At 48.9% G+C, this 26,619-nt stretch overlaps 1 protein-coding gene across 1 annotated transcript in view; it reads right to left on the bottom strand.

Annotated features, from left to right (window-relative positions):
* Positions 1 to 26,619, bottom strand: part of LOC142291008 (transient receptor potential cation channel subfamily V member 1-like) — a 218,308-nt gene that overhangs the window by 144,659 nt on the left and 47,030 nt on the right. Inside the window, exons 2-3 of the mRNA XM_075335190.1 lie at positions 26,323 to 26,599; positions 4,775 to 4,917 (exon numbers count right to left, since the gene is read on the bottom strand). Coding sequence (XP_075191305.1) covers positions 4,775 to 4,917; positions 26,323 to 26,525 — 346 coding nt within the window. The 5' untranslated portion in view covers positions 26,526 to 26,599. The remainder of the gene's footprint in view (positions 1 to 4,774; positions 4,918 to 26,322; positions 26,600 to 26,619) is intronic.

The following is a 26,619-nucleotide window of genomic DNA, read 5'->3' on the forward strand; positions in this document are numbered from 1 at the left end:
CCTTGGCAGTGGCGTTACCTGGTATGGTTGGGCTTTTGTCTTCTAAAGGGACTTGTGTGAGACTTGTGAGGGACTTGTTAAGTCCAGCCCGCAATCAGTTGATTCGACTCGGCCCTGTCGGTTCAGGGCTTTGTGCTGGGTCTGAGTACCCTGCCTGGTGCTCCGGTATCCAGTTGGCTCCCCGGGTCGGTTCCGGCGGGCCACTACCCTGTCCCGGTCCCTTACGGTTCCACTGGTCATATTCCCAGTCTCCTGCAGGCGGCCACCACCGTCTGTCTCCTTGCAATGGTGACTGGGCTCCAACCCAGCCACCGAAGTAGTCTTTGGCAGGCCTGAGCACAGGTCTGCTTCTGGACTCAACCTCCCTCCTTCACCGTCGAAACTACTCTGTACTTCAACTTGAACTTGACTACTTAGGTTCCCGCCTCCAGGCCTGTGAACTCCTCGGTGGGCGGAGTCAACCGCCTGGCTCCACCCCACCTGGTGTGGACATCAAACCTGGAGGGTGGTGATAAGGGTTTTAGTTTGGCTGGTATTACCTAACTGGAAGGGGGTGTGGTGTGGTGTATGACTACCTGCAATTTTATAACACTAATTTTAGGTGAAAGTCCGGCACCATTCCACTTAACTGTTTGAAATGTTAAAAAAAGCAAGAGTTTTCTTTATTTTCATGACTCTGAAGATTGTAGATTCACATTGAAGACATCAAAACTATGAATTAACACATGTGGAATGAAATACTTAACAAAAAAGTGTGAAACAACTGAAAATATGTCATATTCTTCAAAGTAGCCACCTTTTGCTTTGATTACTGCTTTGCACACTTTTGGCATTCTCTTGATAAGCTTCAAAAGGTAGTCACTGGAAATGGTTCTCACTTGACTTATAAATGGGGTTGGGACCATCAGTTGTGTTGTGCAGAAGTCTGGTGGATACACAGCTGATAGTCTTACTGAATAGACTGTTAGAATTTGTGTTATGGCAAGAAAAAAGCAGCTAAGTAAAGAAAACCGAGTGGCCATCATTACTTTAAGAAATGAAGGTCAGTCAGTCCGAAAAATTGGGAAAACTTTGAAAGTGTCCCCAAGTGCAGTGGCAAAAACCATCAAAAGCTACAAAGAAACTGGCTCACATGAGGACCGCCCAAGAAAAGGAAGACCAAGAGTCACCTCTCCTGGAGGATAACTTTATCCGAGTCACCAGCTTCAGAAATTGCAGGTTAACAGCAGCTCAGATTAGAGACCATGTCAATGCCACACAAAGTTCTAGCAGCAGACACATCTCTAGAACAACTGTTAAGAGGAGACTTTGTGCAGCAGGCTTTCATGGTAAAATGGCTGCTAGGAAACCACTGCTAAGGACAGGCAACAAGCAAAAGAGATTTGTTCGGGCTAAAGAACACAAGGAATGGACATTAGACCAGTGGGAATCTGTGCTTTGGTCTGATGAGTCCAAATTTGAGATCTTTGGATCCAACCACCATGTCTTTGTGCGACGCAGAAAAGGTGAATGGATGGACTCTACATGCCTGATTCCCACCGCAAAGCATGGAGGAGGAGGTGTGATGGTGTGGGAGTGCTTTGCTGGTGACACTCTTGGGGATTTATTCAAAATTTAAGGCATACTGAACCAGCATGGCTACCACAGCATCTTGCAGTGGCATGCTATTCCATCCTTTTTGCGTTTAGTTGGACCATCATTTATTTTTCAACAGGACAATGACCCCAAACACACCTCCAGGCTGTGTAAGGGCTAATTGACTAAGAAGGAGAGTGATGGGGTGCTACGCCAGATGACCTGGCCTCCACAGTCACCAGACCTGAACCCAATTGAGATGGTTTGGGGTGAACTGGACCGCAGAGTGAAGGCAAAAGGGCCAACAAGTGCTAAGCATCTCTGGGAACTCCTTCAAGACTGTTGGAAGACTATTTCTGGTCACTACCTCTTGAAGCTCATCAAGAGAATGCCAAGAGTGTGCAAATTAGTAATCAAAGCAAAAGGTGGCTACTTTGAAGAATCTATAATATAAGACATATTTTCAGTTGTTTCACACTTTTTTGTTAAGTATTTCATTCCACATGTTTAAATTAATAGTTTTGATGCCTTCATTGTGAATCTACAATTTTCAGAGTCATGAAAATAAAGAAAACTCTTCGAATGAGAAGGTGCGTCCAAACTTTTGAAGTTTGCAGGCTCTAACTTATTTGCATCTTATCAAACCTGCTAAATCTGCAGGGGGTTGAATACTACTTGTAGTAGGCGCTGTATATATATATATATATATATATATATATATATATATATATATATATATATATATATATGTATATATAAAATGTATATGTACTTTGTTATGTTATTACAAATGTCAAGGTTTTTACTTGCTGGAAAAATTTACAAAAACTATATGTAAGCTGATCTTGCACACTCCAACAGCTCAGCTGAAATGCAAATAACTGGAGCAAAGTCAAACACTAGTACATTGAACCTTCAAGGAACTCTGGGTGATTTCAGCTCTACACTATGCAATAAACAATAACTCAAGATTACAGTAAAAAACCTTTTTGGATTGATCTTTTTTAATCAAACTAAGGGGGTAAAGGATTTGTCTTAACTTGGAAAGTTATCACATGAGCGAATCTACCAAAATTTGAATTCAGCAGATGCACACAAATTCGGCCTGAAAATTCGATTGCAATTATTTGTATTCAATGCAAATTGAATCTGCCCCTATTGCTAAAAAGCTATTTTTAAGAGCAACTCTGAGGTCTCCAAACCCAAAGGCGTGATAAATAAATCCTCCAGGATAAGGTTGAAAGACAGTAAAATATAGTACCTACCTTGCCCCCACCAGTCTCTGCTACCACAGCTGTTCTTCCGCTGACTTTCTAAGGCATCCACACTGGGTCTGACCTCTTCTTCAGTCTTCACTCTTCTGTGCCGCCCCTGCGTTAGCAGCCGGGCTGCTCGGATCCGGATCCGCGGTGGCTCGAGGAGCGACTGGACCCGAGGGATTGGGCGGCCACTCCAATTAAAAGGGGGGAATGTATTTACAGGGGGTTGTGTAGTTAAAGTTCGTGACGCCACCCGTGGTGTGTGGTAAGGTTTAGTACCACCGCTGCCGTTGGGGAGTACCCGGGGTGATGACAGGGGCAGCCAGGTGTTGCCACCCTCCATGGGTAGGGGAAATGCCCCGGGACTCGGTGATGGAGTTAGGAAGTGCCGTCGGGGGTGAATGGGTCACTTGCATACTCACTCATTTCATAAAGCTGACACCGACAACTTGGTAAACCAAAGTTCTGGCCACCGCTGCCGCTGAGAGGAGCTAGTTTGGGTCCCGTTCCCATTGGTGTTGCCTGGTGATCTGTGACCTCCTGGCACTAAGTTCTCTCTTCTTTTGGCCCCAGTAGCTTGAAAATAGTCGGGTCCCGCTCCCCAGTGTGATTAACTGTGGGAGCTTGGAATTTTCTGGACCGTTTTAGTAGAAAGTCCTATCCCCCTCGTTGTGCTAGTACTCCGATTCTGGAGCGGGTGGAGAACGGATCTTGAAGGCTTCATCCTCATCGGGTCAATTGTCAGGTTGCCTGAAGCTACTCCCTGACCTAGGGTCCACGTACCCCGTCGTGTGCTGGTCCCAGCCCGGTGATGGTGCAAGGCCGCAGGCTGTCCTCCTCAACAGGTCCGTGCCCCTTGCCATGATCCCCTGCGACCGGGGGTCCAGCTCCTATTAGGCCCAGACCACTGTCTGTCACCTAGTACTTCCAGGGGCCCAGCTCCTGTCCTCCTCTCTCAAACGCCTAACTGACACTGCTCTGCTCCTGCCACTCCTGACCTCCCCTTAACCAATCCCCCAAGTGGGTGGCCCTATTCCACTCAGGCTATCCACTGGTGGGTGTGGTGCAGAGTGCACCTAGGACTTTAATTGACTGCTGTTGGCAAAACCATTAGTCGGGGACCCACAAACAAGGAGAAGGTGAATATTGCGAAGAAGGGCAGATTACACAATACCCTGTTATGACCTGATAGGCCAGGGCATCACACTTTTCCTTCGCTTCTGGTGCTGGCTCAGCCTCAACACATGTTAAGACATCGTGCCATGCGCAACTCCACATAACCACGATGCATGTTATGACGTCATGATGTCAGAACTTGCTTCAAAGCTTAGTTGGCACAGGATGTGATGGAGAAGAGTACAAGGAGACCATAGTGGGAGCTGGTGCGTTAGGAACCCAGAAGAAGACCAATGGGGAGCTGCAAGAGTAGGGACAAATGAGGGGACGGATGAGTATGTTTTTTTTGTTTTTTTTTAACCACTTTCTGGCCAATATGAAATAAAAAAATAACAAGTAGCTGGCACCCAATTTGATGGATTTATGCAGATTGAATACACAACAATTCAGATTCGCTATAATGTGCGAAATTTGGGAAATTCTAAATTAATTTGATTTCTTTAGAATCATTGTATTCCTCTTTACTCATCACCTATCCACGGTACCCATACTGATCCAGAAAACAGAAATGCCCCATTAAAATAAAAAGGTTTCCCCTAATGCACGCTAGTACTCGATTCTAACAAAGTCCCAACTTGCAGAAATGGGACAACCACTTTAACCATAGGAGAGTTCTGCGTAATCCTGTAGAAAGGTATTGACTTGACTGTAAAGTCCAGACATCAGTGTGATGATGTAAGATAGCATGTAGTCTGAATATTGCATCATTCTGCCCTACATCACTGTTTTAAAATGAGTAAGATGCTACTAACATCCTCCATTACCTTTGAATTCTGTATTCGTCAGCTTCTTCAGGGTTCTTTGTAGGAATCTTTCCAGCCCAGCCAGGTCTTCAGTATTTTCTTTAGCCACTGCATTAAAGATTCTGTCTCTTGTGTAGCCATCTTTAGAATCATTGTCAGGGGCTCTGTAAATATAAAAGTATTCTTTATATAAAGAACTGCATTATATAGAGGTTTGACTAAGTGGGAAAAGTGATTTGTGTATCTAATATATGGACTTTCGGATTGTCATGTTAAAAATTACCGATAAAAATATTCTCTCTTCCCAGTAATTAAAGTGTACCTGTCAGATATAGTATGCACCCAGAACCACGAGCAGTTCTGGGCCCATATTGCTAATCCCTGCCTAACTGTCCCTGTATACACTAGCATAGATAAAGAGATCTTTAGAAAATGTATTTCTAAAGATCTTATATCATATGCTAATGAGGCCAAGGACTAGTCCCTAGGGCGTTACTTCCCCCGACAAGCCGCCCTCTTATCATGTTAGTATGCCCACAGGGGTGTGCTAACATGCTATTCAATGCAGCGTCACCAACGGTAATGAGCGTACCTGTATCCACGGTGAGCACAGAGCTGAATGCTCCAAATTTCCGGTCATGCGCCCTAGACCTGTCTGAAGCCGGGACGCGTACACCCAGCTTCATTCTGTGCATGACCGGAAGTGCCAGGCATTCAAAGCAGCGTTCACCATGGACACAGATACGCGCGTCACCGCTGGTGATGCTGCATTGAATAGCATGTTAGTACACCCCTGTGGGCGTGCTAACATGATAAGTGTGTGGGCTAGTCGGGGGAAGTAACATCCTCACGACCTGTCGCTGGCCTCATTAGCATATGATATTAGATCTTTAGAAACACTTTTTTTTAAAGATCTCTTTATCTATGCTAGTGTATACAGGGACGGTTAGGCAAGATTAGCAATATGCACCCAGAGCTGCTTGTAGTTTTGGGTGCATATTGGACCTGACAGGTTCCCTTTAAATTACTTAAGTTTTCACAGGTATATGTATCATGGCAACCAAATTAATCAATTATCTTTATATATGACTAGCTGTAGTACCCGGGCTTTGCCCGGGATAGTAACTGTCTCTCTGTCAGTCTCTGTCTGTCAGTCTCTGTTTGTCTCTGTCTGTGTCTGTCTCTGTCTGTCTATCTCTGTGTGTCTGTCTCTGTGTGTCTGTCTCTCTGTCTGTCTCTTTACCTGTCTGTCTCTGTCTCTCTCTTTCCGTGTCTGTCTCTTTCCCTGTCTGTCTCTGTCTGTCTGTGTGTCTGTCTCTATCCACATGTGTCTCTGTCTCTATCCATGTCTGTCTGTCTGTCTCTGTATCAGTCTCTTTGTCTGTCTCTCTCTATCTCTGTGTCTGTTTCTCTCTCTGGCTCTCTGTGTCTACCACAATTGAACAGAATTGTATAGCTATTTCTTTATGAACACCTCCACCAGTTTTCCCTGTTGCCTTACAAAAAGATTCTTAGGTGGTCGTGCTGTCCGGGAGGGAGGTTCTTACCCTCTTTTCCTGTCCTAATCTGTGCAGTTTACTACGCAACTCTGCTCTCATTGTCCTTGTATCTGATCTTAAGTAGTTTATAGTTTGTTACCATTTCTTTATATTCAATAAAATATTTAATATTTCACTTCCAAGTTTTTGGTTTCGTTCTTCTTTATCTCCTCCTTTAAAATGTTTCTCGAAGAACATACCCACACAGGGGCCACTATTTAGTGGCACCCTAGTGTATTATTTCAATTGCTATGGCCCTTATTGCATTGTGTTTAATGTCTCTCTGTGTCTGTCTGTCTCTCTCTATCTGTGTCTGTCTGTCTCTCTTTATCTCTGTGTCTGTCTGTCAGTCTCATTCCCCGCCTGTCTCTTTCCCCATCTGTCTCTTTCCCAGTCAATCTCTTGCCCGGTCTGTCTCTTGCCCGGTCTGTCTCTTGCCTGGTCTGTCTCTTTCCCCGTCTATCTCTTTCCTCATCTGTCTCTTTCCCCGTCTGTCTCTTTCCACGTCTGTCTCATTCCAGGTCTGTCTCTTTCCAGGTCTGTCTCTTTCCCCATCTGTTTCTGTCCTTGTCTCTATTTCTTTCCCTGTCTGTCTCTTTCCCTGTCTGTTTCTTTCCCTGTCTTTGTCTCTTTCCCTGTATTTGTCTCTTTTCCTGTCTCTTCCCCTGTCTGTCTGTCTCTTTCCCTGTCTGTCTCTGTCTCTTTGACTGTCTCCCTCTCTCTTTCTGTCTCTTTCCATCTGTCTGTCTCTGTCTGCTTCTTTCTCTTTGTCTGTCTGTCTCTTTCCCTATCTGTCTGTCTCTTTCCATCTCTTTCCCTGTCTGTCTCTGTCTGTCTGTCTTTCTCTAACCATCTCCCCACTGACATCTTATTATTATGTCAATTCATGCACTCTACTTTCCCATGAACTGATTTCCACTCCACTTTGCTCTGCTGTGTGCTAATACCTGGTATGTCAATTCATGCACTCTACTTTTGCACTATATCTGACCTGTTCTTTCTTTGCTTCAATATCTTCCTGACATCCTCCAGCATCTCAGTGTGATCTTTCCCCCCCTGTTTTGCACCCCCCTTTTATGACCTTTGTTTATTTTGCCTATGTTAAGCTGCATCTTTTTTTTTTTTTTTTTTGAGTGATCAAGGGGTTAGTCTTGCAACCCACCCCTTCACAGCTGAGTGCACTTGTATGTGTATATAGTGGGGCAATTAAAAGTCTGCACAAGACTTTTCGTCTGCACCAATACAAGTATGCACCATATAAGTATGATGCATTGAATTAGGCCAGAATTGGGCCGGAAGTGACCGGAAGGTAACTGCATACATAGTCAATGTAAACAATGTCTGTGTTTCTATTCACTTTCACCCCTATAATACTTCACTTTTTACTGCCCCCTCTGATCCCTAAAGCCAGTAATGAACTTTTCATCTCTCCCTCCATCCTCCCCACTCATCTCACCTTCCCCTCAGATATTTTCCTCCACATTTCACCCAGTGTCTCCAGACACACACGTCCATCTCATGGCCTCTCCTGCTCCCACCTACTAACACTCTCACTCCTTCTCCTCACTGCTGGGGATATTGCTTCAAATCCTGGTCCTCCTCACCACATCCCTATTGTCACTTCAAACCCTCTTCAACAACCTAACACAAATTTCCGCAACCTCGCAAACCTCATACCCATTCACCCAGCCCCCGCTCCTCCAGTCCCACTAACAGGAGCTCTATGGAACGCTCGTTCTGACTGCAACAAACTATCCTATATTCATGATCTGTTCATCACTAATAAACTCTCCTTCCTCGCCATCACAGAAACCTGGCTCACCCCCTCTGACACTGCCTCTCCTGCTGCACTTTCTTATGGCGGTCTCCAACTCTCTCACACCCCCCGCCCCAGTAACAAGCATGGTGGAGGAGTTGGTTTGCTCCTGTCCGACCAATGCTCCTTTACACCAATTCCACTACCACCCTCTGTCACGCTCCCCTCTTTTGAGGTGCACTCCGTACGCATCTACGCCCCCTCCAACCTTCAGCTGGCTGTCATTTACCGCCCTCCAGGGCCAGCCACTGCCTTTTTTGACCATTTCACCACCTGGCTACTACAATTCCTTTCCACCGACATCCCCACCATCATCATGAGTGATTTCAATATCCCCATTGACACTTCCCACTCATCTGTCTTCAAACTTCTAACACTCGCTTCCTCCTTCGGCCTCACCCAATGGTCTTCTGCAGCTACTCACAAAGATGGCCACACGCTGGACCTCATCTTCACTCGCCTCTGTTCCCTATCTAACCTCTCTAACTTGCCTCTCCCCCTGTCTGACCACAACCTACTCACATTCTCTTCCCTCTCTTCTCCAAGTATGCAACCCCCCCTCCACAAATTCTCACACCCTCGCAGAAATATCAAACACATTGATTTACACGCCCTTTCTCAGTCCCTTCTCCCCCTCACAGACATTGCATTTCTACATGATGCAGATGCCGCTGCAACTTTATACAACACTACAATCTCTGCAGCTCTCGAATCAGCTGCCCCCCTCACACACACCAAAACCCGCACAATCAACAGGCAACCCTGGCACACAAGGCAGACTAAAGAACTTAGACGGGCTTCCAGAATTGCTGAGCGCAGATGGAAGAGGTCTCATTCCACTGAGCACTTCATTGCATATAAAGAGTCCCTCACCACTTTCAAGTCCACACTCACTGCTGCAAAACAAACCTACTTCTCATCCCTCATATCTTCTTTCTCTCACAACCCTAAACAGCTATTCAACACTTTCAATTCTCTCCTCCGTCCTCCGGCACCACCTCCCTCTCCTCTCATCTCAGCTGAAGACTTTGCCTCTTTCTTCAAGCGGAAGATTGACAACATCAGAGCAAGCTTTGGCCCACAATCACCACAGCCCCTCATCATAGCTACTCAGCCATCTTCCTCCAAATCCAGCTTCTCCACCATGACAGAAAACAATCTCTCCACTCTACTCTCAAGATCACATCTAACCACCTGTGCACTGGACCCGGTCCCATCGCACCTCATCCCCAACATCACCGCAGTCCTCATCCCAGCTCTAACCCATCTCTTCAACCTATCACTAGCAAGTGGTGTAGTCCCTTCATGCTTTAAACATGCCTCTATTACACCCATCCTCAAAAAGCCCTCCCTTGACCCATCCTCTGTGTCAAACTATCGCCCCATATCCCTTCTCCCCTACGCCTCAAAACTACTGGAACAGCATGTCCATCTTGAATTGTCCTCATACCTCTCCTCCTGCTCCCTCTTTGACCGGCTTCAATCTGGCTTCCGACCACATCATTCTACCGAAACTGCCCTAACCAAAGTCACCAATGATCTACTAACCGCCAAAGCCAAGCGACACTACTCTGTCCTCCTCCTCCTGGACCTGTCCTCTGCCTTCGACACAGTAGACCATTCCCTCCTACTACAGATTCTCTCATCTCTGGGCATCACAGACTTGGCCCTATCTTGGATCTCCTCATACCTAACCGACCGAACTTTCAGCGTCTCCCATTCTCACACCACTTCCTCATCTCGCCCCCTATCTGTCGGTGTCCCTCAAGGCTCAGTTCTTGGACCCCTGCTGTTCTCCATCTATACCTTCGGCTTGGGACAGCTCATAGAGTCCCACGGCTTCCAGTATCATCTCTATGCCGATGACACACAGATCTACCTCTCTGGACCTGACATTACCTCCCTACTAACCAAAATTCCACAATGTCTGTCTGCTATTTCATCCTTCTTCTTGGCGCGATTCCTAAAACTTAACATGGACAAAACAGAGTTTATTGTCTTTCCTCCTCCTCACTCATCTCCTCCAACAAGCCTTTCCATCACACTTGATGGTTGCTCACTCACCCCAGTCTCACAAGCTCGTTGCCTTGGAGTGACCCTCGACGCTGCTCTATCCTTCAAGCCACACATCCAAGCCCTCTTCACCTCATGCCGATTACAACTCAAAAATATCTCCCGGATCCGTGCTTTTCTTAACCAAGAATCTAGAAAAACATTAGTGCATGCCCTCATCATCTCCCGCCTCGACTACTGCAACCTCCTGCTCTCTGGCCTCCCTTCCAACACTCTTGCACCCCTCCAATCTATCCTAAACTCTGCAGCCCGCTTAATCCACCTCTCCCCTCGCTACTCCCCAGCCTCGCCACTCTGCCAATCCCTTCACTGGCTTCCCATCGCCCAACGACTCCAGTTCAAAACATTAACCATGACATACAAAGCCATGCACAACCTGTCTCCTCCCTACATCTGTGACCTAGTCTCCCAGTACCTACCTGCACGCAACCTTAGATCCTCACAAGATCTCCTTCTCTGCTCCTCTCTTATCTCCTCTTCCCACAATCGTGTACAAGATTTCTCCCGTGCATCCCCCATACTCTGGAACGCTCTACCTCAGCACATCAGACTCTCCACGACCGTGGAAAGCTTCAAGAGGAACCTCAAGACCCACCTCTTCCAACAAGCCTACAACCTACAATAGCCCTCAGCCCAGTAGACCACTGCGCAACCAGCTCTGTCCTCACCTATTGTACCATCACCCATTCCCTGTAGACTGTGAGCCCTCGCGGGCAGGGTCCTCTCTCCTCCTATACCAGTCTGTCTTGTACTGTTAATGATTGTTGTACGTATACCCTCTTTCACTTGTAAAGCGCCATGGAATAAATGGCGCTATAATAATAAATAATAATAATAATAATAATAATACTTCACACATAAGCGTCTTATACTAACAATTGTTTTTGTTCCTATAGCAACTAATCACAGCCGCTATTAATAACCTGTAGCTCGCAGCTCCATTGACTTTAATGGAGGCAGTTTTTTAGAGAGTAACTGTAAAGCACAGGGTTAAATTTTCTCATCAAAATATAGTCCATGACGTTCTCTGAGTCACATGGGGCGTCTGTGCAAAATTTTGTGATTGTAAATACGACGGTTCAGATTCCTTTAGCGGACATACACACACACACACACACACACACACACACATACACACACATACATACACACATACACACATACACACATACACACTCAGCTTTATATATTAGATTTTGGTAGCTGTATCCTCATGGAGACAAAAAGCCTGAAAGAGTAGTCTTATTTATTCCATATGTCCCTACTTCCTTATTGAACCCACCAAACATTGACAGCTTTATATAAAAAAAAATGTGGGCCTGGGCAACAAGCATCCATACAGGAGAACTCTATAATGCTTCAAAGTCTCTGGTGGTCTGTGACTTTGCTCAGCTATACAGCTGTTCATAGTGGTCCAAACCTTGGGGACCCTCTAATACATAATACATGAAGACCCTACTTAATTGGCCAGTTTACCATTTTTTAAACCAGGTATGCTAAAAAATGTGGGTTAACAAGGGAGTATGTCTGCTGGCTATTCAGTCTTTGTCTCTAGTTTATTACCATGAAGACATGAAACCACGTATATGAGCTGTAGACACTAAATAGTAGGATATATTTATTTTCCTTTTAGATGCATTGCACAACAAAAATATTTGACATAGAAGATAAGTGAACCTACAGCCATTTCATTATTTGCACCATTAAAGTCTTCAGAAATGTAATAATTTGGGTTCCTAGTTCTTCACCAGAAAAGAACAGAATGAGTGGTGTTTTGCTACAAATTTTAGATATGAATAACTCATCTCAATGTTTATAGTGGTAACAATAAGAATAGATTCTAAAAACGTGTATCTACTAAACATGGAATACATTACAAATAACAAAAATAAATATCTAGACCATGCAAAATTATGCTCTATTATTTTTGAGGGTGAGGGTGGGGAATAGATTGTTTTTTATCTGTTTTAGGGGGCATTCTCTTCCTGTATCATGAGAAGTGTGCCTCTCATCTGCATCATGGCTTTTTGCTTGCCAAGGTTCGATATGCTCCTTGCCTAGGAAGCTGGCCACCTCTGATACACAGGCAAAAAAGCTCCACACTAAAAAACTATAAAATTAAAAATCACTTCATTCTCAAAAATATTTAATAAGAAGTTAATAAAAAGGTTTTTTGTTTTTATGAACACCTTGCATCCTAAACAATTTACAAAGATAAGACAACCCTTTTAATGCCTCTTCCTTTTAACCCTTGCTGTATTGTCAGTCACTAGGTAAAGGGAACCCGACAAAAGGATCTTCCCTTATGTGCTACGGCCACCACCACTGAGCTCTTATATACAGCATTCCAGAATACTGTATATGTGCCGCACCTGCAGCGGATCGAACCACTCAGATCCGGGAGTGGTGATTACTCGCGGCTCGAGGGTCTCTGGACCCGGGGTCTAGGGGCCATACTCAAATGTAAAAGGTGGTTATTTACAGGGGAGAGGTACAGTTCTTGACGCCACCCGTGGTGTGCGCTAATTGTGAGTAGCGCCGCTGCCTTTGGGAGTACCCGGGGTGATGGAGTGGGGCAGCAAGATGATGTTACCCTCCATGGGTAGGGGTTGGCCCCGGGACTCTGGATGGTGATGAGGGGAGTGCAGTGCGGGGGTCAACGGTACTCACTCATCAATAAAGCAGACGCTGACAATAGGGTAAACCAAGTCTCTGACCGCTGTCTCCTGAGGGGAGCTTGTCCGGGTCCCGTCCCCTGCAGCACTACCTGGTGGTCTGTAACCTGCCTCCTGGCACCAATTTAGATTGTCCGTTGCGGCCCGGTAGCTTGGAGCTTTCTGGTCCCCGCTCCCTACTGTGGCTAAGTGACGGAGCATGCTCTCAGGAGCTCTCGCTTGGGATTTCAGTCGGCCACTTGTTTGGAAAGCCCTATCCCCCTCATTGTGCTAGTGCCCCCGATCTCTGAGCTTGGTGGGAAGAGTCCATAAAGGCCCTGTCCTCCGCAGATTAATTGCCGGGTCGCCTAAAGCTTCTCCCCGACCTAGGGTCTGTGTACCCCGTCGTTCCTTCGGTCCCGGACCGGTGATAGGACCAGGCTGCTGACCGTCCTCCTTGATGGGTTCCAGGCACCTAGTCTCAATTCCCTGTGACCGGGGGTCCGACTCCTCTAGATCCAGACCACCGTCTGCGATCTAGTCTTCTTCTCCCCTGGGAGCTACAACTCCCAGCTTCCTCAGAGCTCCTCACAGCTCGAGGGTTCCTACTTGACTCGCTTGACACCTCTCATCTCCCTGCCTGACCCCTAGGTGGGAGACCCTATTCCTGCTTAAGCAGCCCACTGGTGTGCCTGACAGGTGTGGTGCAAAGTGTATCTAGGATTTGTGAATGCTGGTGGAGGCAGTACTGCAGGTTAGGTTCCCAGAACCATGGGGGGTTGCACGGGAAGGGCAGATTGTGCAGAACACTGTGACGACCCGAATAGGCCAGGGCATCACATATATAAGAGCCCAGGCTGTAGAACGTAACAAAAACCTTTTTAATACTCACCTAGGGAGTAGTCCAGTTCAATAGTCATCGCTCCTCTCAGTTCTGTACCTCCTCCTTATTGTGCTTTCTGCCCAGCTCCGTGTGCATGATGCATCCTGCGTCATTCAGATAAAGACCGCCATTGTGCTCTTGCGCATGCGCACTTCTTTCTGCCCGGCTGAGGGCAGATCAAAGTATTGTAGTATGCATGCGCGGGCGGTCTTTGACCTTTCCTCGCGCCTGTGCATTACAGTACTATGCTCTGCCCTCAACATGGCAGATCAAAGTCTGCATGCGCAGGAGCACAATGGTGGTCTTTATGTGAATGACGCAGGACGTTTCATGTACACGTAGCTGGGCAGGATGACGACAATTGCATAAGATTGGGGAGGCGTCAGATCAAGACCAGTGACACCCATCGGACCAGACCACCCTCTAGGTGAGTATTAAAAAGTTGTTTTTTTTTACCTTATACAGAGCAGCATGGGCTTTTACAGTCATATGAAAAAGTTTGGGCACCCCTATTAATGTTAACCTTTTTTCTTTATAACAATTTGGGTTTTTGCAACAGCTATTTCAGTTTCATATATCTAATAACTGATGGACTGAGTAATATTTCTGGATTGAAATGAGGTTTATTGTACTAACAGAAAATGTGCAATCCGCATTTAAACAAAATTTGACTGGTGCAAAAGTATGGGCACCTCAACATAAAAGTGACATTAATATTTTGTAGATCCTCCTTTTGCAAAAATAACAGCCTCACTACTGGGGCTGGTGTTAGTGGTAGCCTGGATGTTAGGCCCTCCGCAAGCAGGGCCGGGCCCCAGAGGCTAGGTGATATACTGTAGATGGATGCAGAAAGAGGGTAGGCCACACAATGGGTTGCAGTGTAACTGGTTCCTTTACCCACAGTCAGATGGAAACTGGTCACCCAAGAATGGCTGGTCTTGACCGCTGGTCCCCTTAGTTCCAGTGCCGGATTAGTGACCTGGTGGCTTCTTTCCCCTGCACCTGTCTTTGGTTGGTGGGTCTCCATGGCTTGGGGCATCTGGGGGTCCCCTCCTGGTAGTCTCTGAACGGTATACCATATGACGCTAGCGTGAACCCTGTGGGGTTGGAGCCTCTGGTCCTGTTCCCCGTTTCTCCCGTTGCTATTGAGTCCCAAACTTCAAGGTCAGTGAGGTCCTTGATGGTCCCTTCACTGTGCAGATTTTATCAGGTCTGCCTGGAGCGTTTGCCTGACCTAGGATTCTGTACCCCATTGGTGGAATGGTTCCGGGAGCACTCCGCCGTACTCCACCAGCAACCAAACGCCTAGGCCCTCAGGTCACCGTCACACTCCTGTCAGTACTTCTACTCACTCTCTGTCCATCCGTCACCGACGACTCTCAACTACTCACTGTCTTGTCTGACTGTCCACTGTCTGCCTCTCACACCTGGTCATCTAGTGGACTGGATTGGCTCCACCTCTAAGTGGTCATCCATTAGGTTCCACCCTAGTCTGCCACCAGTCTATGGGGAATTTGGGGATAAAACAGGGATTAACTGGAATGTTTTTGTTGTTACCAGCACTGGTCTTCTGGGTCCCTGGGGGTAGGCCCTGCATCCTGGTGGGGATGCAGTACCTTGTAGCTCCCTGATGGCTTCAGGGGCGCTACCTTACCATGTATGAAAACTCTATACAGCGAGAGCCGAGTGTCATGCGACTGTGGTCCGACCGTGTGATCAGACCACAGTTGAGGAGGGGAGGGCCGGCGCTGCGGAGGAGAGGGATTTATCTCCCCATTTCCTCCGTAGCCGGCTCATGTGAGAATCGCACTGCACTCATGTTACACCGGTGTAATGTGGAGAAATGATATGTTTCTCTCGACCCATAGACTTGCATGGGTGCGAGTGGAACAGGATCACATTACACCTGCAGCATGCTGTGACTGTTTTCTCGGTCCGATTAGGGCTGAGAAAATAATCGCTCATGGGAGCTGCCCCATAGAGTAATACTGGTTCGAGTGGAATGCAATTTTTTTTATTGCATTCCACTAGCTCCATTTTTCTCGCCGTGTGTCCTAGGCCTTACAAGCCATATTCAACACTGCAATATTTACATCCTGTAAGCCGTCCATAGGCACAACCCCAAGAGCAAACAACGTAATCTTTAGGCTTTATTTTCTTCACTAACTGCATAATGAATAGAAAAAATATTATCGGGAAAAAAAGCAGTAAATGTGGTAGGTGGCACAAAAGTTACAAACTTAAAGCTATTACCATAAACTTTATTGTGCAATATTTAGAAAACCTTATGTACATTTGTTTTCCTTCTCATCACTCCTTAATATCCAAAAAGGCCCATACATATCTTAATTTAGCACTAAACTCTTTTCAGATAAAAGGTGCATGGTAGACCATGTTGTGATGGCTGCAACAAGTGCATAGCTTTTACATTACCGCTGTTTCCCTGGATTCTCTTTAGTGAGCCCATGAAAGATCGTAAATCTTTTCTAAAAGACGGCATGTGCTGTCAATGGAATTTTGCAGCACAAGGAGAAAAAAGAAACCAAATAAAATTGAGGTAACAACCTTTTTTTTATTATAGTGAAAATGATGAAAATTAGAAGCATGAAAACTACAATTTGGAACTTATTACCATGTTCTAAGAAGTTGAATTTTTGTTTTTACTACAAATAGGATAATTTACTTGCTTTAATTAGTTAAGTGTCGTAGTAATGCTGACAATTTTTGTTCATATTACAGTATATATTTTAACAGAAAAAATGAAGGATTTGTACATCTTTCTTTTAAAAAAAAATTCTATAGAAAATGCATTCCTTTTTTGCTAAAACTCATTTTAAAGAGGTGTCCCTGAAGATGTCACATCCTCTATTTCCATGAACCTTGGATGGACAGGGGGTGATGCCGTACTGCCGTGATGAAAAGACAATCCAGGACTTAACGACCGAATTTTTCGTTTTATAAGACGCACCACATTATAAGACGCACCCCAAATTTAGAGATAAAAAAAGTAAAATATATATATTTACTGGGATCCGTCTTATACTCCAGTGGTGTCTTACCGGAGGGGGGCAGCAGTGGTGGAGCAGGGTCACAGGAGGCGGGGGGTACTGGAGTAGGGCAATGCTGGCTGCTCTGCTGGCTGTGCTGGCTGCGGTGGGGGCTACTGTTCTGGATGCAGTGGGGTCGACTATGCTGGCTGTGGTGTGGCTGGTTGTGTGGAGCAGGGGGGCGGGTGTCCCAGATACTCTGTCGGCAGTGCGGGTTTCAAAGAAATGGCGCACGGAATTGGTGCATGCGTAGATGAGATCTTGAGTTGAGAGCTTCATCTGCTCAGGCACCAACTCCGGGCAGCATTATTTGAAGCTCCGCACCGCCGACAGAGCATCTCACCCGCTGCACTGCCGTGCTCCACACAGCAGCCACCGCACCACCGACAGAGCATCTCACCCGCCGCCGCACTGTCCTGCTCCACACAGCTCCCATCACAGCCATCACACTGCTGACAGAGCATCTCACCCGCCGCACTGCCAACTGAGCATCTCACCCCCAGCACCGCCCTGCTCCACACAGCTACCCGTAGCTAGCACAGCGCCCATTCTCCACCTCCTGGTAAACTACATGTGAATTTTAAGATGCACGCCTCATTTTCCTCTTAAAGTATTGGGAGGAAAAGTGCATCTTATAATCTGAAAAAACAGGGAATATTGATTTTATTTCTACGAGTTTCAGAGAGAACCTCTCTCCTTCTTCAGGAATAATCACTGAAGAAGGAGAGGGGTTCTCTCCGAAACACCTAGAAATAACATCAATATAGTTAGGTCCTGGATTGTCTCATCATCACAGTACTGTGGCATCACCCCTTGTCCATCCAACGGTTCATGCTCTACATCCATGTGGGGCTGCAGTAGCCATGTCTTACAACCGTTTTGTAGTTCGTTGTGACTTTCATAACCTTCAAAGATGAGCTGTTCAGTGTGTTTTTTTCCCCTGATTGTCCTCTAATAAGACCCATTTTTGCGCTGCTTTGTCATTCAGCATTGCTTTACTATATCCTTTATTTCTAGGTATAGTTTATTGCCAATCAGGTCAGCTTTTGCCACTAAAGATCAAACTACAACATTACTGATGTTTCAGATGACTTCATCGACTGACCATCCAGTCTATACAATATTTCATATCCAGTAGGGGGGTGTCTGCCTACACACAGTCCATTTTCAATAAAGTATATGGTAGATACTGTATCTAAAAAGAGTGCAAGTGAGCAGGCTCAAATGTTTCCTTCTCACCCAATCACTATCATAGAGAGTGTAGGGAGTATATAGGACCCCTGATTTCAGAGCATAAGTGGTCAAATATTTGTAACAAACTGGTATTTGCAGGATCCCATCTTACTACATTCAACCTGACTATTTTTGGAGACTTACCAGAAATATAGCTAAGGGGCCACCACGACATTCACTAAAGATGCTATAGGGAAGGCACAAAACCAGAGAATTAAGAAACCAGGGTGCAATAATATCAACATCTCTGGGATTTACCAGGAAAGTGGAAAATATGTGTTTTTCACTAATAAGTTTTGGTACTTCTAAATTAATATATAAATATTTTTGTTTATTTTTGGACTATATCAATTGCAGGTAAATACCCACTGTGAGGTAAATCCGGAGATATGACGATAAATCATGATATTCAAGTATGTCAGGAAGCCCTCTCCTGGTGTCACCCCCCCTTTCCTTCACACAACTGGTTTAGCAACAAATCCCATGGCCATCTCCTATGATATGGAGATGAGGTGGTGTGGGAACAATGGACACAGGATGACTCCCTGCCGTCACCCTGTAACAAGAGTTGTATCTCATTAGCAAGGCTATGGAGCTAGCTAGACAGAACGACTCCAGTAAAAAATGGTTCATATCTCGCAAGCCATATTTCCGATAAATATGGCAACCATAAAAATGGTGTCTCCGCATGCGGACGATGCCGGCACACCCTTTTTATGGGAGCAGGACATTGGGAAATGCCCCAGGCGTGATATCAGCCAATGGGGAACTGGCAGACAGGTCATGAAACCTCTCGTTCTGTAGCTAAATTCATAACTATCACAATGAGAGCATTGGCGTCCGCCTACGACGCTCCCAGGCAAAGTTATGGCCATATTCCATGTTGTGGATTTTGTCCATAACTCCAGCCAGGGGTGGAGCAGTGCTCCCTCTGAGGTCACGAAGGTAGGAGGGGACCTGGATTTGCCCAGGTTGATAACCCTACTTCGGCCATTTTCCAGTGTTCTTTTCGCTGGGGGCACGTGTAGGAAACATCTGTGGGAAGGATCCTAGAAACCTGGGTACAGCGCCCCCCTGTGGCCAGACGCAACAAGGTAACTGCTGGAACTGTGTATGCCTGTTTGTAACCCATGCTTTGATTGTAACTGTACTCTGACCTATGTATATTCTGTAGATTCCCTATTGTATATATTGTAGTTTCTAGTGTGCTTTAGGCTGATTAAATTATATAATTAATCTTGGGCTGTTCTGTTATCTCGATCTTGAATCCCACGTCTGTGTGTTCGGCTAATAGTTACCGTGAAGCGGTTGGTGGCAGCGAGTTGTGCCAAGGATTATTGTGGGGAGGCCAGTGAGATTCGGGAAGATATTATATATTCCGCCCGCGGAGGTCGGGGGAATATATACCCTACTCTCACCGGGGACCCTTCACTAATCGGCATAAGTAGTATAGCGGCCTCCTTGCTTATTGTCGGGCAATTCCATAATTGGCCTGACTATAAGAGGGGCGCTAGAGAGCGCGTCACGTGCTCTGTCTGTCGGTCGGGAGGTATAAAGGAGGGGTGACCCCCACTTGTTACCCCCCGATCGTGACGTACTGGTAGCCAGCGCGGGGGATTTCTGAGTGACCCCCCCGGTGGTTTGTGACATATTGGTGGCATAGCGGTGGGATCGAGATAATAGTGTGTGTGAGTGTGAGACCCATACTCCCAGACACTAAAGACTGCCTGCAGTAGCTGTGGCTACTGGGGTCTTCAGACTAGCTCAACACTAGAGTGTCAGAGTGCAGATACTGTAAGGTGTGTGGAGGCATCAGGTGTCAGTTCTGTGTCAGTGACCAAAAGTCTGCAAGAATGGCTGATGGCACCAGGAGCAGAGCTATGCAACTGGCCAATGCTAAGGCAGGAGCCGAAGAGAGGGAGGACGGTGCTGTGGACAGCAATGAGGAGGTTGCCCACGAGTCCTCCAGGAGCTCGACGCCAGAAAACCGTTCTGCCGAGGACATTGCGCAACCTGGCACTGCTGGACAAGATGAGGAGGAGCTCACCCAAGGTTCCTCAACGAGCCAGATGCCAGCCCTCCGCTCTGAAAGGGACAGTGAATCGCCTAGCTCTGCAGCGTGCCGCAGATCACCACGTGCCATTCCACCGAGCCTGGGAGGCTCGGATAGCCTTCTTCAAATGGCTATGGCCCTTCTCCAGGCTGGAGACCAGAAGGGCTACAAGGAACTCCTGGCAGAGCGCAGGGCAGAGCGGCACGCAGAGCGTGAGGCTGCGGAGCGAGAGCGGCAGGCAGCGCGTGAAGAGCGAGAGCGACAGGCAGACCGTGACTACCAGCTGCAGCTAGCTCAGCTCCGGCCCTCATCAGCCACACGTGACCTTCGAGACACCAAACTTCCAAAGGTCCGTGTTGAGGACTTCCCAGTGCTGGAGAAGGATGGAGACTTGGACTCTTTCTTGACTGCTTTTGAACGGACTTGCCTGCAGCACCATCTGGACAAGGACCAGTGGGCCAAATACCTGACCCCCCGTTTAAGGGGTAAGGCCCTGGATATCCTTGGGGACTTGCCTGCTGAGGCAGATCAGGGCTACGACACCATCAAGCGGGCCCTGATCCAACAGTACAACCTCACTCCGGAGTCCTACCGCAAGAAGTTCCGGACCCTGCAGAAGGGACCAAAGGACTCCTGGGCTGACCACCGGCGGGCACTTGCCCGAGCTGCCGACCACTGGACCCAAGGCCTGCAGCTTTCCACCGGACCGGAGATCCTGGACTTGTTCATCACGGAGCAACTCTTGTGGAACTGCCCTGAGGATCTCCGCCAGTTCATCCGAGACCAGAAGCCAAAGGGGTCCACGGCTACAGCTGCCCTTGCCGATGACTACACCAACAACCGGGCCCCTGAGGCCAGGAGAGCGGCCACCAGCAGCACCTGGAGAGGGGGTAAGATGAATTCTGCGACTGCCCCACCTGCCCCTAGACTGCAGGGGGTGTCCCCCTCAACTCCCCTCTCCAGGCCCGTGGCGGAACCAAGACGGTGCCACCAGTGCAACCTACCTGGACACTTCAAGGCCATGTGCCCTCAGCGTCCCAAGGCCCCGGCTCCGTCCCCGTCCCAAGGGCCGCCCAAGGTGTATTGTGTGGGTGGGGGTGGTGGTAGGTCCCTGGACAGCTTCCAACCTGTCACCGTCGGCCGGTCTGTGACCATAGGACTGCGAGACAGCGCCTCGGAGGTGACTCTGGTGCGGCCTGAGATGGTGTCCCCCCAAGACTTGATCCCTGGAAAAACCCTCGCTGTCTCCGGGATTGGAGGCATTGACCCGGCGCTGCCTGTTGCTGACATTTATGTGGACTGGGGCGCAGGGCGAGGGGTGAGGGAGGTGGGGGTAACTGATCGGATCCCCGCAAACGTGCTACTTGGGACAGATTTGGGGCAGATAACCTCCCAGTTTGGGCCCCAACCAAGGGCTGAACCTTCAGCCAGTACTGACATGCCTCCGGACAATGTTAATGTGTTATCTATGAATGATGTAAGGGAGGAGGGAGTGAACTCTGATACTTCTGCTTGCATAGACACCATAGACACACACTCAGCTGCAGCTGTGACAGGGGAGGGGGTCAGAGAAAGGTGTGACAATGCCTCTACAAGTAACCAGCCTGTGAGCTGGGATCTGCTGCCCTCTGCAGGGATAAGCAGAGAGCAGGGTGCTGCAGGGGGAGGACCAGTGTGTGGGGTGGGGGCTACCACAGCAAATGTGGGGTCCCCAGAGATTTCACAGCGGGGTTCTGTTGCTGCAGGAGGGGAACAGGCAGGTGAGATTGGGGCCGGTCCAGGAGCGGAAGTGCTCCCAGGTAAGATCTCGGTGCAGGGTTCCCCCACAACCGGGGTGTCAGGAAGCCAGGTAGGCCTGCCTGAACCGGCGACTTGGTCAGGAACGGAGGAGGAGCAGGCACGACCCACGGTCGCAGCGGCTGTGGCCGCTGTCACCCGCAGTGGGAGCGCTGGAAGCCAAGGGGCCTCCCGGAGGTCCGATAGCTCTTCCCCTTCTGACCAAGTGGCAGCCGAGTCAGGTGGAGGCCAGGACACAGGTCCCGGGGTACTGACTGAAGATGTGACAGTCTCGTCGATTCTGGCCACATCTAGTCAGGGGTTTCAGGCAGCGTTAGAAGCTGACGACAGCCTGAAAGCTCTTAAGGAGCAGGCGGCACAGCCTCCCTCGGACTCGGACCCGGAGCGAGTGGTCTGGGACCAAGGACGGCTGTACCGGGCCACGGTCCAGCAGGGTTCACCGGAGGCGTGGCCCAGGGACCGACAGTTGGTGGTACCCTATCCGTTCCGGACGGAGTTGTTGCGGATCGCACATGAGATTCCGATGGCCGGACACCTAGGGATCGCTAAGACCAAGGCCAGGTTAAACCAGCATTTCTACTGGCCAAAAATGGGGGCCGATGTGGCTGCCTACTGCCGTTCGTGTGAAACCTGTCAGAGAGTGGGGAAGGCGGGGCCACACCCCAAAGCCCCACTAGTATCTCTGCCAATCATCGATGAGCCTTTCAGGAGGGTGGCTGTGGATCTGGTCGGCCCGCTGGCCATCCCCAGCAGCTCCGGGAAACGCTTCATACTGACGGTAGTGGACTATGCCACCCGGTACCCAGAAGCAGTGGCCTTGTCGTCCATTCGGGCTGACAAGGTGGCCACCGCATTGCTGGAGATTTTCTCCCGAGTGGGTTTTCCCCAGGAAATGCTCACTGACCGGGGGACCCAATTCATGTCCCAGCTGATGGAGGCCCTCTGTAAGCAAGTCCAGGTGCGACATCTGGTGGCCAGCCCGTACCATCCACAGACTAATGGCCTGTGCGAGCGGTTCAATGGCACCTTAAAGCAGATGCTTAAGATGTTGGTCGACTCCCATGGGCGTGACTGGGAGCGGTATCTCCCACACCTGTTATTTGCTTACCGGGAGGTTCCACAGGCCTCAACAGGATTCTCACCGTTTGAGCTCCTGTACGGGCGACGTGTGCGGGGCCCCCTGGCTCTGGTGAAAGAGGCTTGGGAAGGGGATTTGGCCACCCCTGGAGTGTCGGTTATCGAGTATGTCATGCGCTTCCGGGACAAAATGCAGGCCTTGACGCAACTGGTACACGACAATATGGCTCAAGCCCAGGCCGATCAGAAGCGTTGGTACGACCAGAACGCTTGTGAGAGGACCTACCAAGTGGGTCAAGAGGTGTGGGTACTGGTCCCCGTACCACAGGACAAGCTTCAGGCAGCCTGGGAAGGCCCATACCTCGTGTACCAGCAGCTCAACCCTGTGACGTACCTGGTCACCCTGGACCCTGCCCGTGGAAGGCGGAAGCCCTTCCATGTGAACATGATGAAGGCACATCATGAGCGGGAGGCATGTGCGCTCCCCGTGTGCAACCTGCCCGAGGAGGGAGAAGCGGAAACCCTCTTGGATATGCTAGCCCAGGTTAGGGCAGGCGGATCCATTGAGGATGTGGAGGTTGGCCACCAGCTCTTGGAGGACCAACGGTCCCAGCTGTGGGCCACCCTACACCCCTTCCGGGGGTTGTTTACCAACCAGCCCGGAAGGACTGACTTGGCTGTCCATCACGTGGACACTGGGGATCATCCCCCGATCCGGCGTTCGGCATATCGGGTCTCCCTGGAGGTGCAGCAACACATGCGCCAGGAGATTGACGAGATGCTGAAGCTGGGGGTGATCCAGGCATCCAACAGCGCTTGGGCCTCGCCTGTAGTCCTCGTCCCTAAGAAGGACCGAACCACTCGGTTCTGCGTGGACTACAGGGGGCTCAATGCTGTCACGGTCGCCGATGCGTACCCAATGCCACGCATCGATGACCTGCTCGATCAGTTGGCCGGGGCTCAGTACCTGACCATCATGGATCTGAGCCGGGGATATTGGCAGATCCCCCTGACTCGCAAGGCCAGGGAACGCTCTGCCTTTATTACCCCATTTGGACTATACGAGTCCACGGTGATGCCATTCGGGATGAGGAATGCCCCTGCCACTTTCCAGCGGATGGTCAACACCCTGCTCAAGGGACTTGAAGGGTACGCGGCCGCGTACCTAGATGACATTGCCGTCTTCAGTCCCACCTGGGAGGACCACCTAGAGCATCTAGCACAGGTGCTCAGGCGGGTCCACCGGGCAGGTTTGACCATCAAGCCGGGCAAGTGTCAGCTGGCCATGAGCGAGGTCCAGTACCTCGGTCACCGGGTAGGCGGGGGAACACTGAAGCCCGAGCCTGAGAAAGTGGAGGCCATCGCATCCTGGCCCACCCCCAGGACCAAGAAGCAGGTGATGTCCTTCTTGGGGACCGCTGGGTACTATAGGAGGTTTGTTCCATGCTATAGTAGCCTGGCAAAGCCCCTGACGGACCTCACCAAGAAGAAGCTGCCCTCTGCAGTCGATTGGACAATGGACTGCGAGACAGCCTTCCGGGCCCTAAAGGACGCCCTGTCCAGCCCGCCCGTGCTACAGGCAGCCGACTTCACGCGGCCGTTTGTAGTACAGACCGACGCCAGTGACTTCGGCCTCGGTGCGGTGCTCAGCCAGGTGGACTCTGCGAGCCAAGAGCACCCAGTCTTGTACCTGAGCCGGAAGCTGTTACCGAGGGAAGTGGCCTATTCCACAATGGAGAAGGAGTGCCTGGCCATAGTGTGGGCCCTGCAGCGTCTGCAACCCTATCTATACGGGCGCCACTTCATCGTGGAGACGGACCACAATCCCCTCAGCTGGTTGCACACCGTCTCTGGGACGAATGGGCGATTGTTGCGATGGAGCCTTGCGCTCCAGCAATACAACTTCACCATTCGCCACAAAAGGGGCCGTGACCACGGTAACGCAGACGGGCTGTCCCGACAAGGAGAGGTCGCGGACGGGCGCACGGGGGAACACCGGAGTGTGCTGCCCCCTAGCGCCCTCAAAAGGGGGGAGGTGTGAGGTAAATCCGGAGATATGACGATAAATCATGATATTCAAGTATGTCAGGAAGCCCTCTCCTGGTGTCACCCCCCCTTTCCTTCACACAACTGGTTTAGCAACAAATCCCATGGCCATCTCCTATGATATGGAGATGAGGTGGTGTGGGAACAATGGACACAGGATGACTCCCTGCCGTCACCCTGTAACAAGAGTTGTATCTCATTAGCAAGGCTATGGAGCTAGCTAGACAGAACGACTCCAGTAAAAAATGGTTCATATCTCGCAAGCCATATTTCCGATAAATATGGCAACCATAAAAATGGTGTCTCCGCATGCGGACGATGCCGGCACACCCTTTTTATGGGAGCAGGACATTGGGAAATGCCCCAGGCGTGATATCAGCCAATGGGGAACTGGCAGACAGGTCATGAAACCTCTCGTTCTGTAGCTAAATTCATAACTATCACAATGAGAGCATTGGTGTCCGCCTACGACGCTCCCAGGCAAAGTTATGGCCATATTCCATGTTGTGGATTTTGTCCATAACTCCAGCCAGGGGTGGAGCAGTGCTCCCTCTGAGGTCACGAAGGTAGGAGGGGACCTGGATTTGCCCAGGTTGATAACCCTACTTCGGCCATTTTCCAGTGTTCTTTTCGCTGGGGGCACGTGTAGGAAACATCTGTGGGAAGGATCCTAGAAACCTGGGTACAGCGCCCCCCTGTGGCCAGACGCAACAAGGTAACTGCTGGAACTGTGTATGCCTGTTTGTAACCCATGCTTTGATTGTAACTGTACTCTGACCTATGTATATTCTGTAGATTCCCTATTGTATATATTGTAGTTTCTAGTGTGCTTTAGGCTGATTAAATTATATAATTAATCTTGGGCTGTTCTGTTATCTCGATCTTGAATCCCACGTCTGTGTGTTCGGCTAATAGTTACCGTGAAGCGGTTGGTGGCAGCGAGTTGTGCCAAGGATTATTGTGGGGAGGCCAGTGAGATTCGGGAAGATATTATATATTCCGCCCGCGGAGGTCGGGGGAATATATACCCTACTCTCACCGGGGACCCTTCACTAATCGGCATAAGTAGTATAGCGGCCTCCTTGCTTATTGTCGGGCAATTCCATAATTGGCCTGACTATAAGAGGGGCGCTAGAGAGCGCGTCACGTGCTCTGTCTGTCGGTCGGGAGGTATAAAGGAGGGGTGACCCCCACTTGTTACCCCCCGATCGTGACGTACTGGTAGCCAGCGCGGGGGATTTCTGAGTGACCCCCCCGGTGGTTTGTGACACCCACCTAGCACTATTATTAATCAATGAGTACAATTGCCACCATCATTCACAAATGACATCACATATGACAGATAGACTTACTTGCCACCATTTCCTTGTGTTTTCCCCAAAAAGGCCTCGTTGATGCCAATACTTAGACGAAACTTGTCACCTTCTTTCTGCAACGCTGAATCCATGGGAGGTTTTTCATCTCTTTTCCCATCTTTTTCTCCTTTCTCAAAAGTAGAAAATGTGTCCTCGTCATGAAACTCTAAAGAGAACTTGCGTCTCGGAGAACTGGACATGGTGTCTTCTAGAAGTGCAGCAATATGTCTAGAAGGTTCCGGGTAGAAACGCAGTTGGCATCTGCTGCTAATACCTGGAGCAGAAAGCAAGGTT

Source organism: Anomaloglossus baeobatrachus, chromosome 2 (genome assembly GCF_048569485.1).
Source record: "Anomaloglossus baeobatrachus isolate aAnoBae1 chromosome 2, aAnoBae1.hap1, whole genome shotgun sequence".
In the NCBI taxonomy this organism is placed as follows: Eukaryota; Metazoa; Chordata; class Amphibia; order Anura; family Aromobatidae; genus Anomaloglossus; species Anomaloglossus baeobatrachus.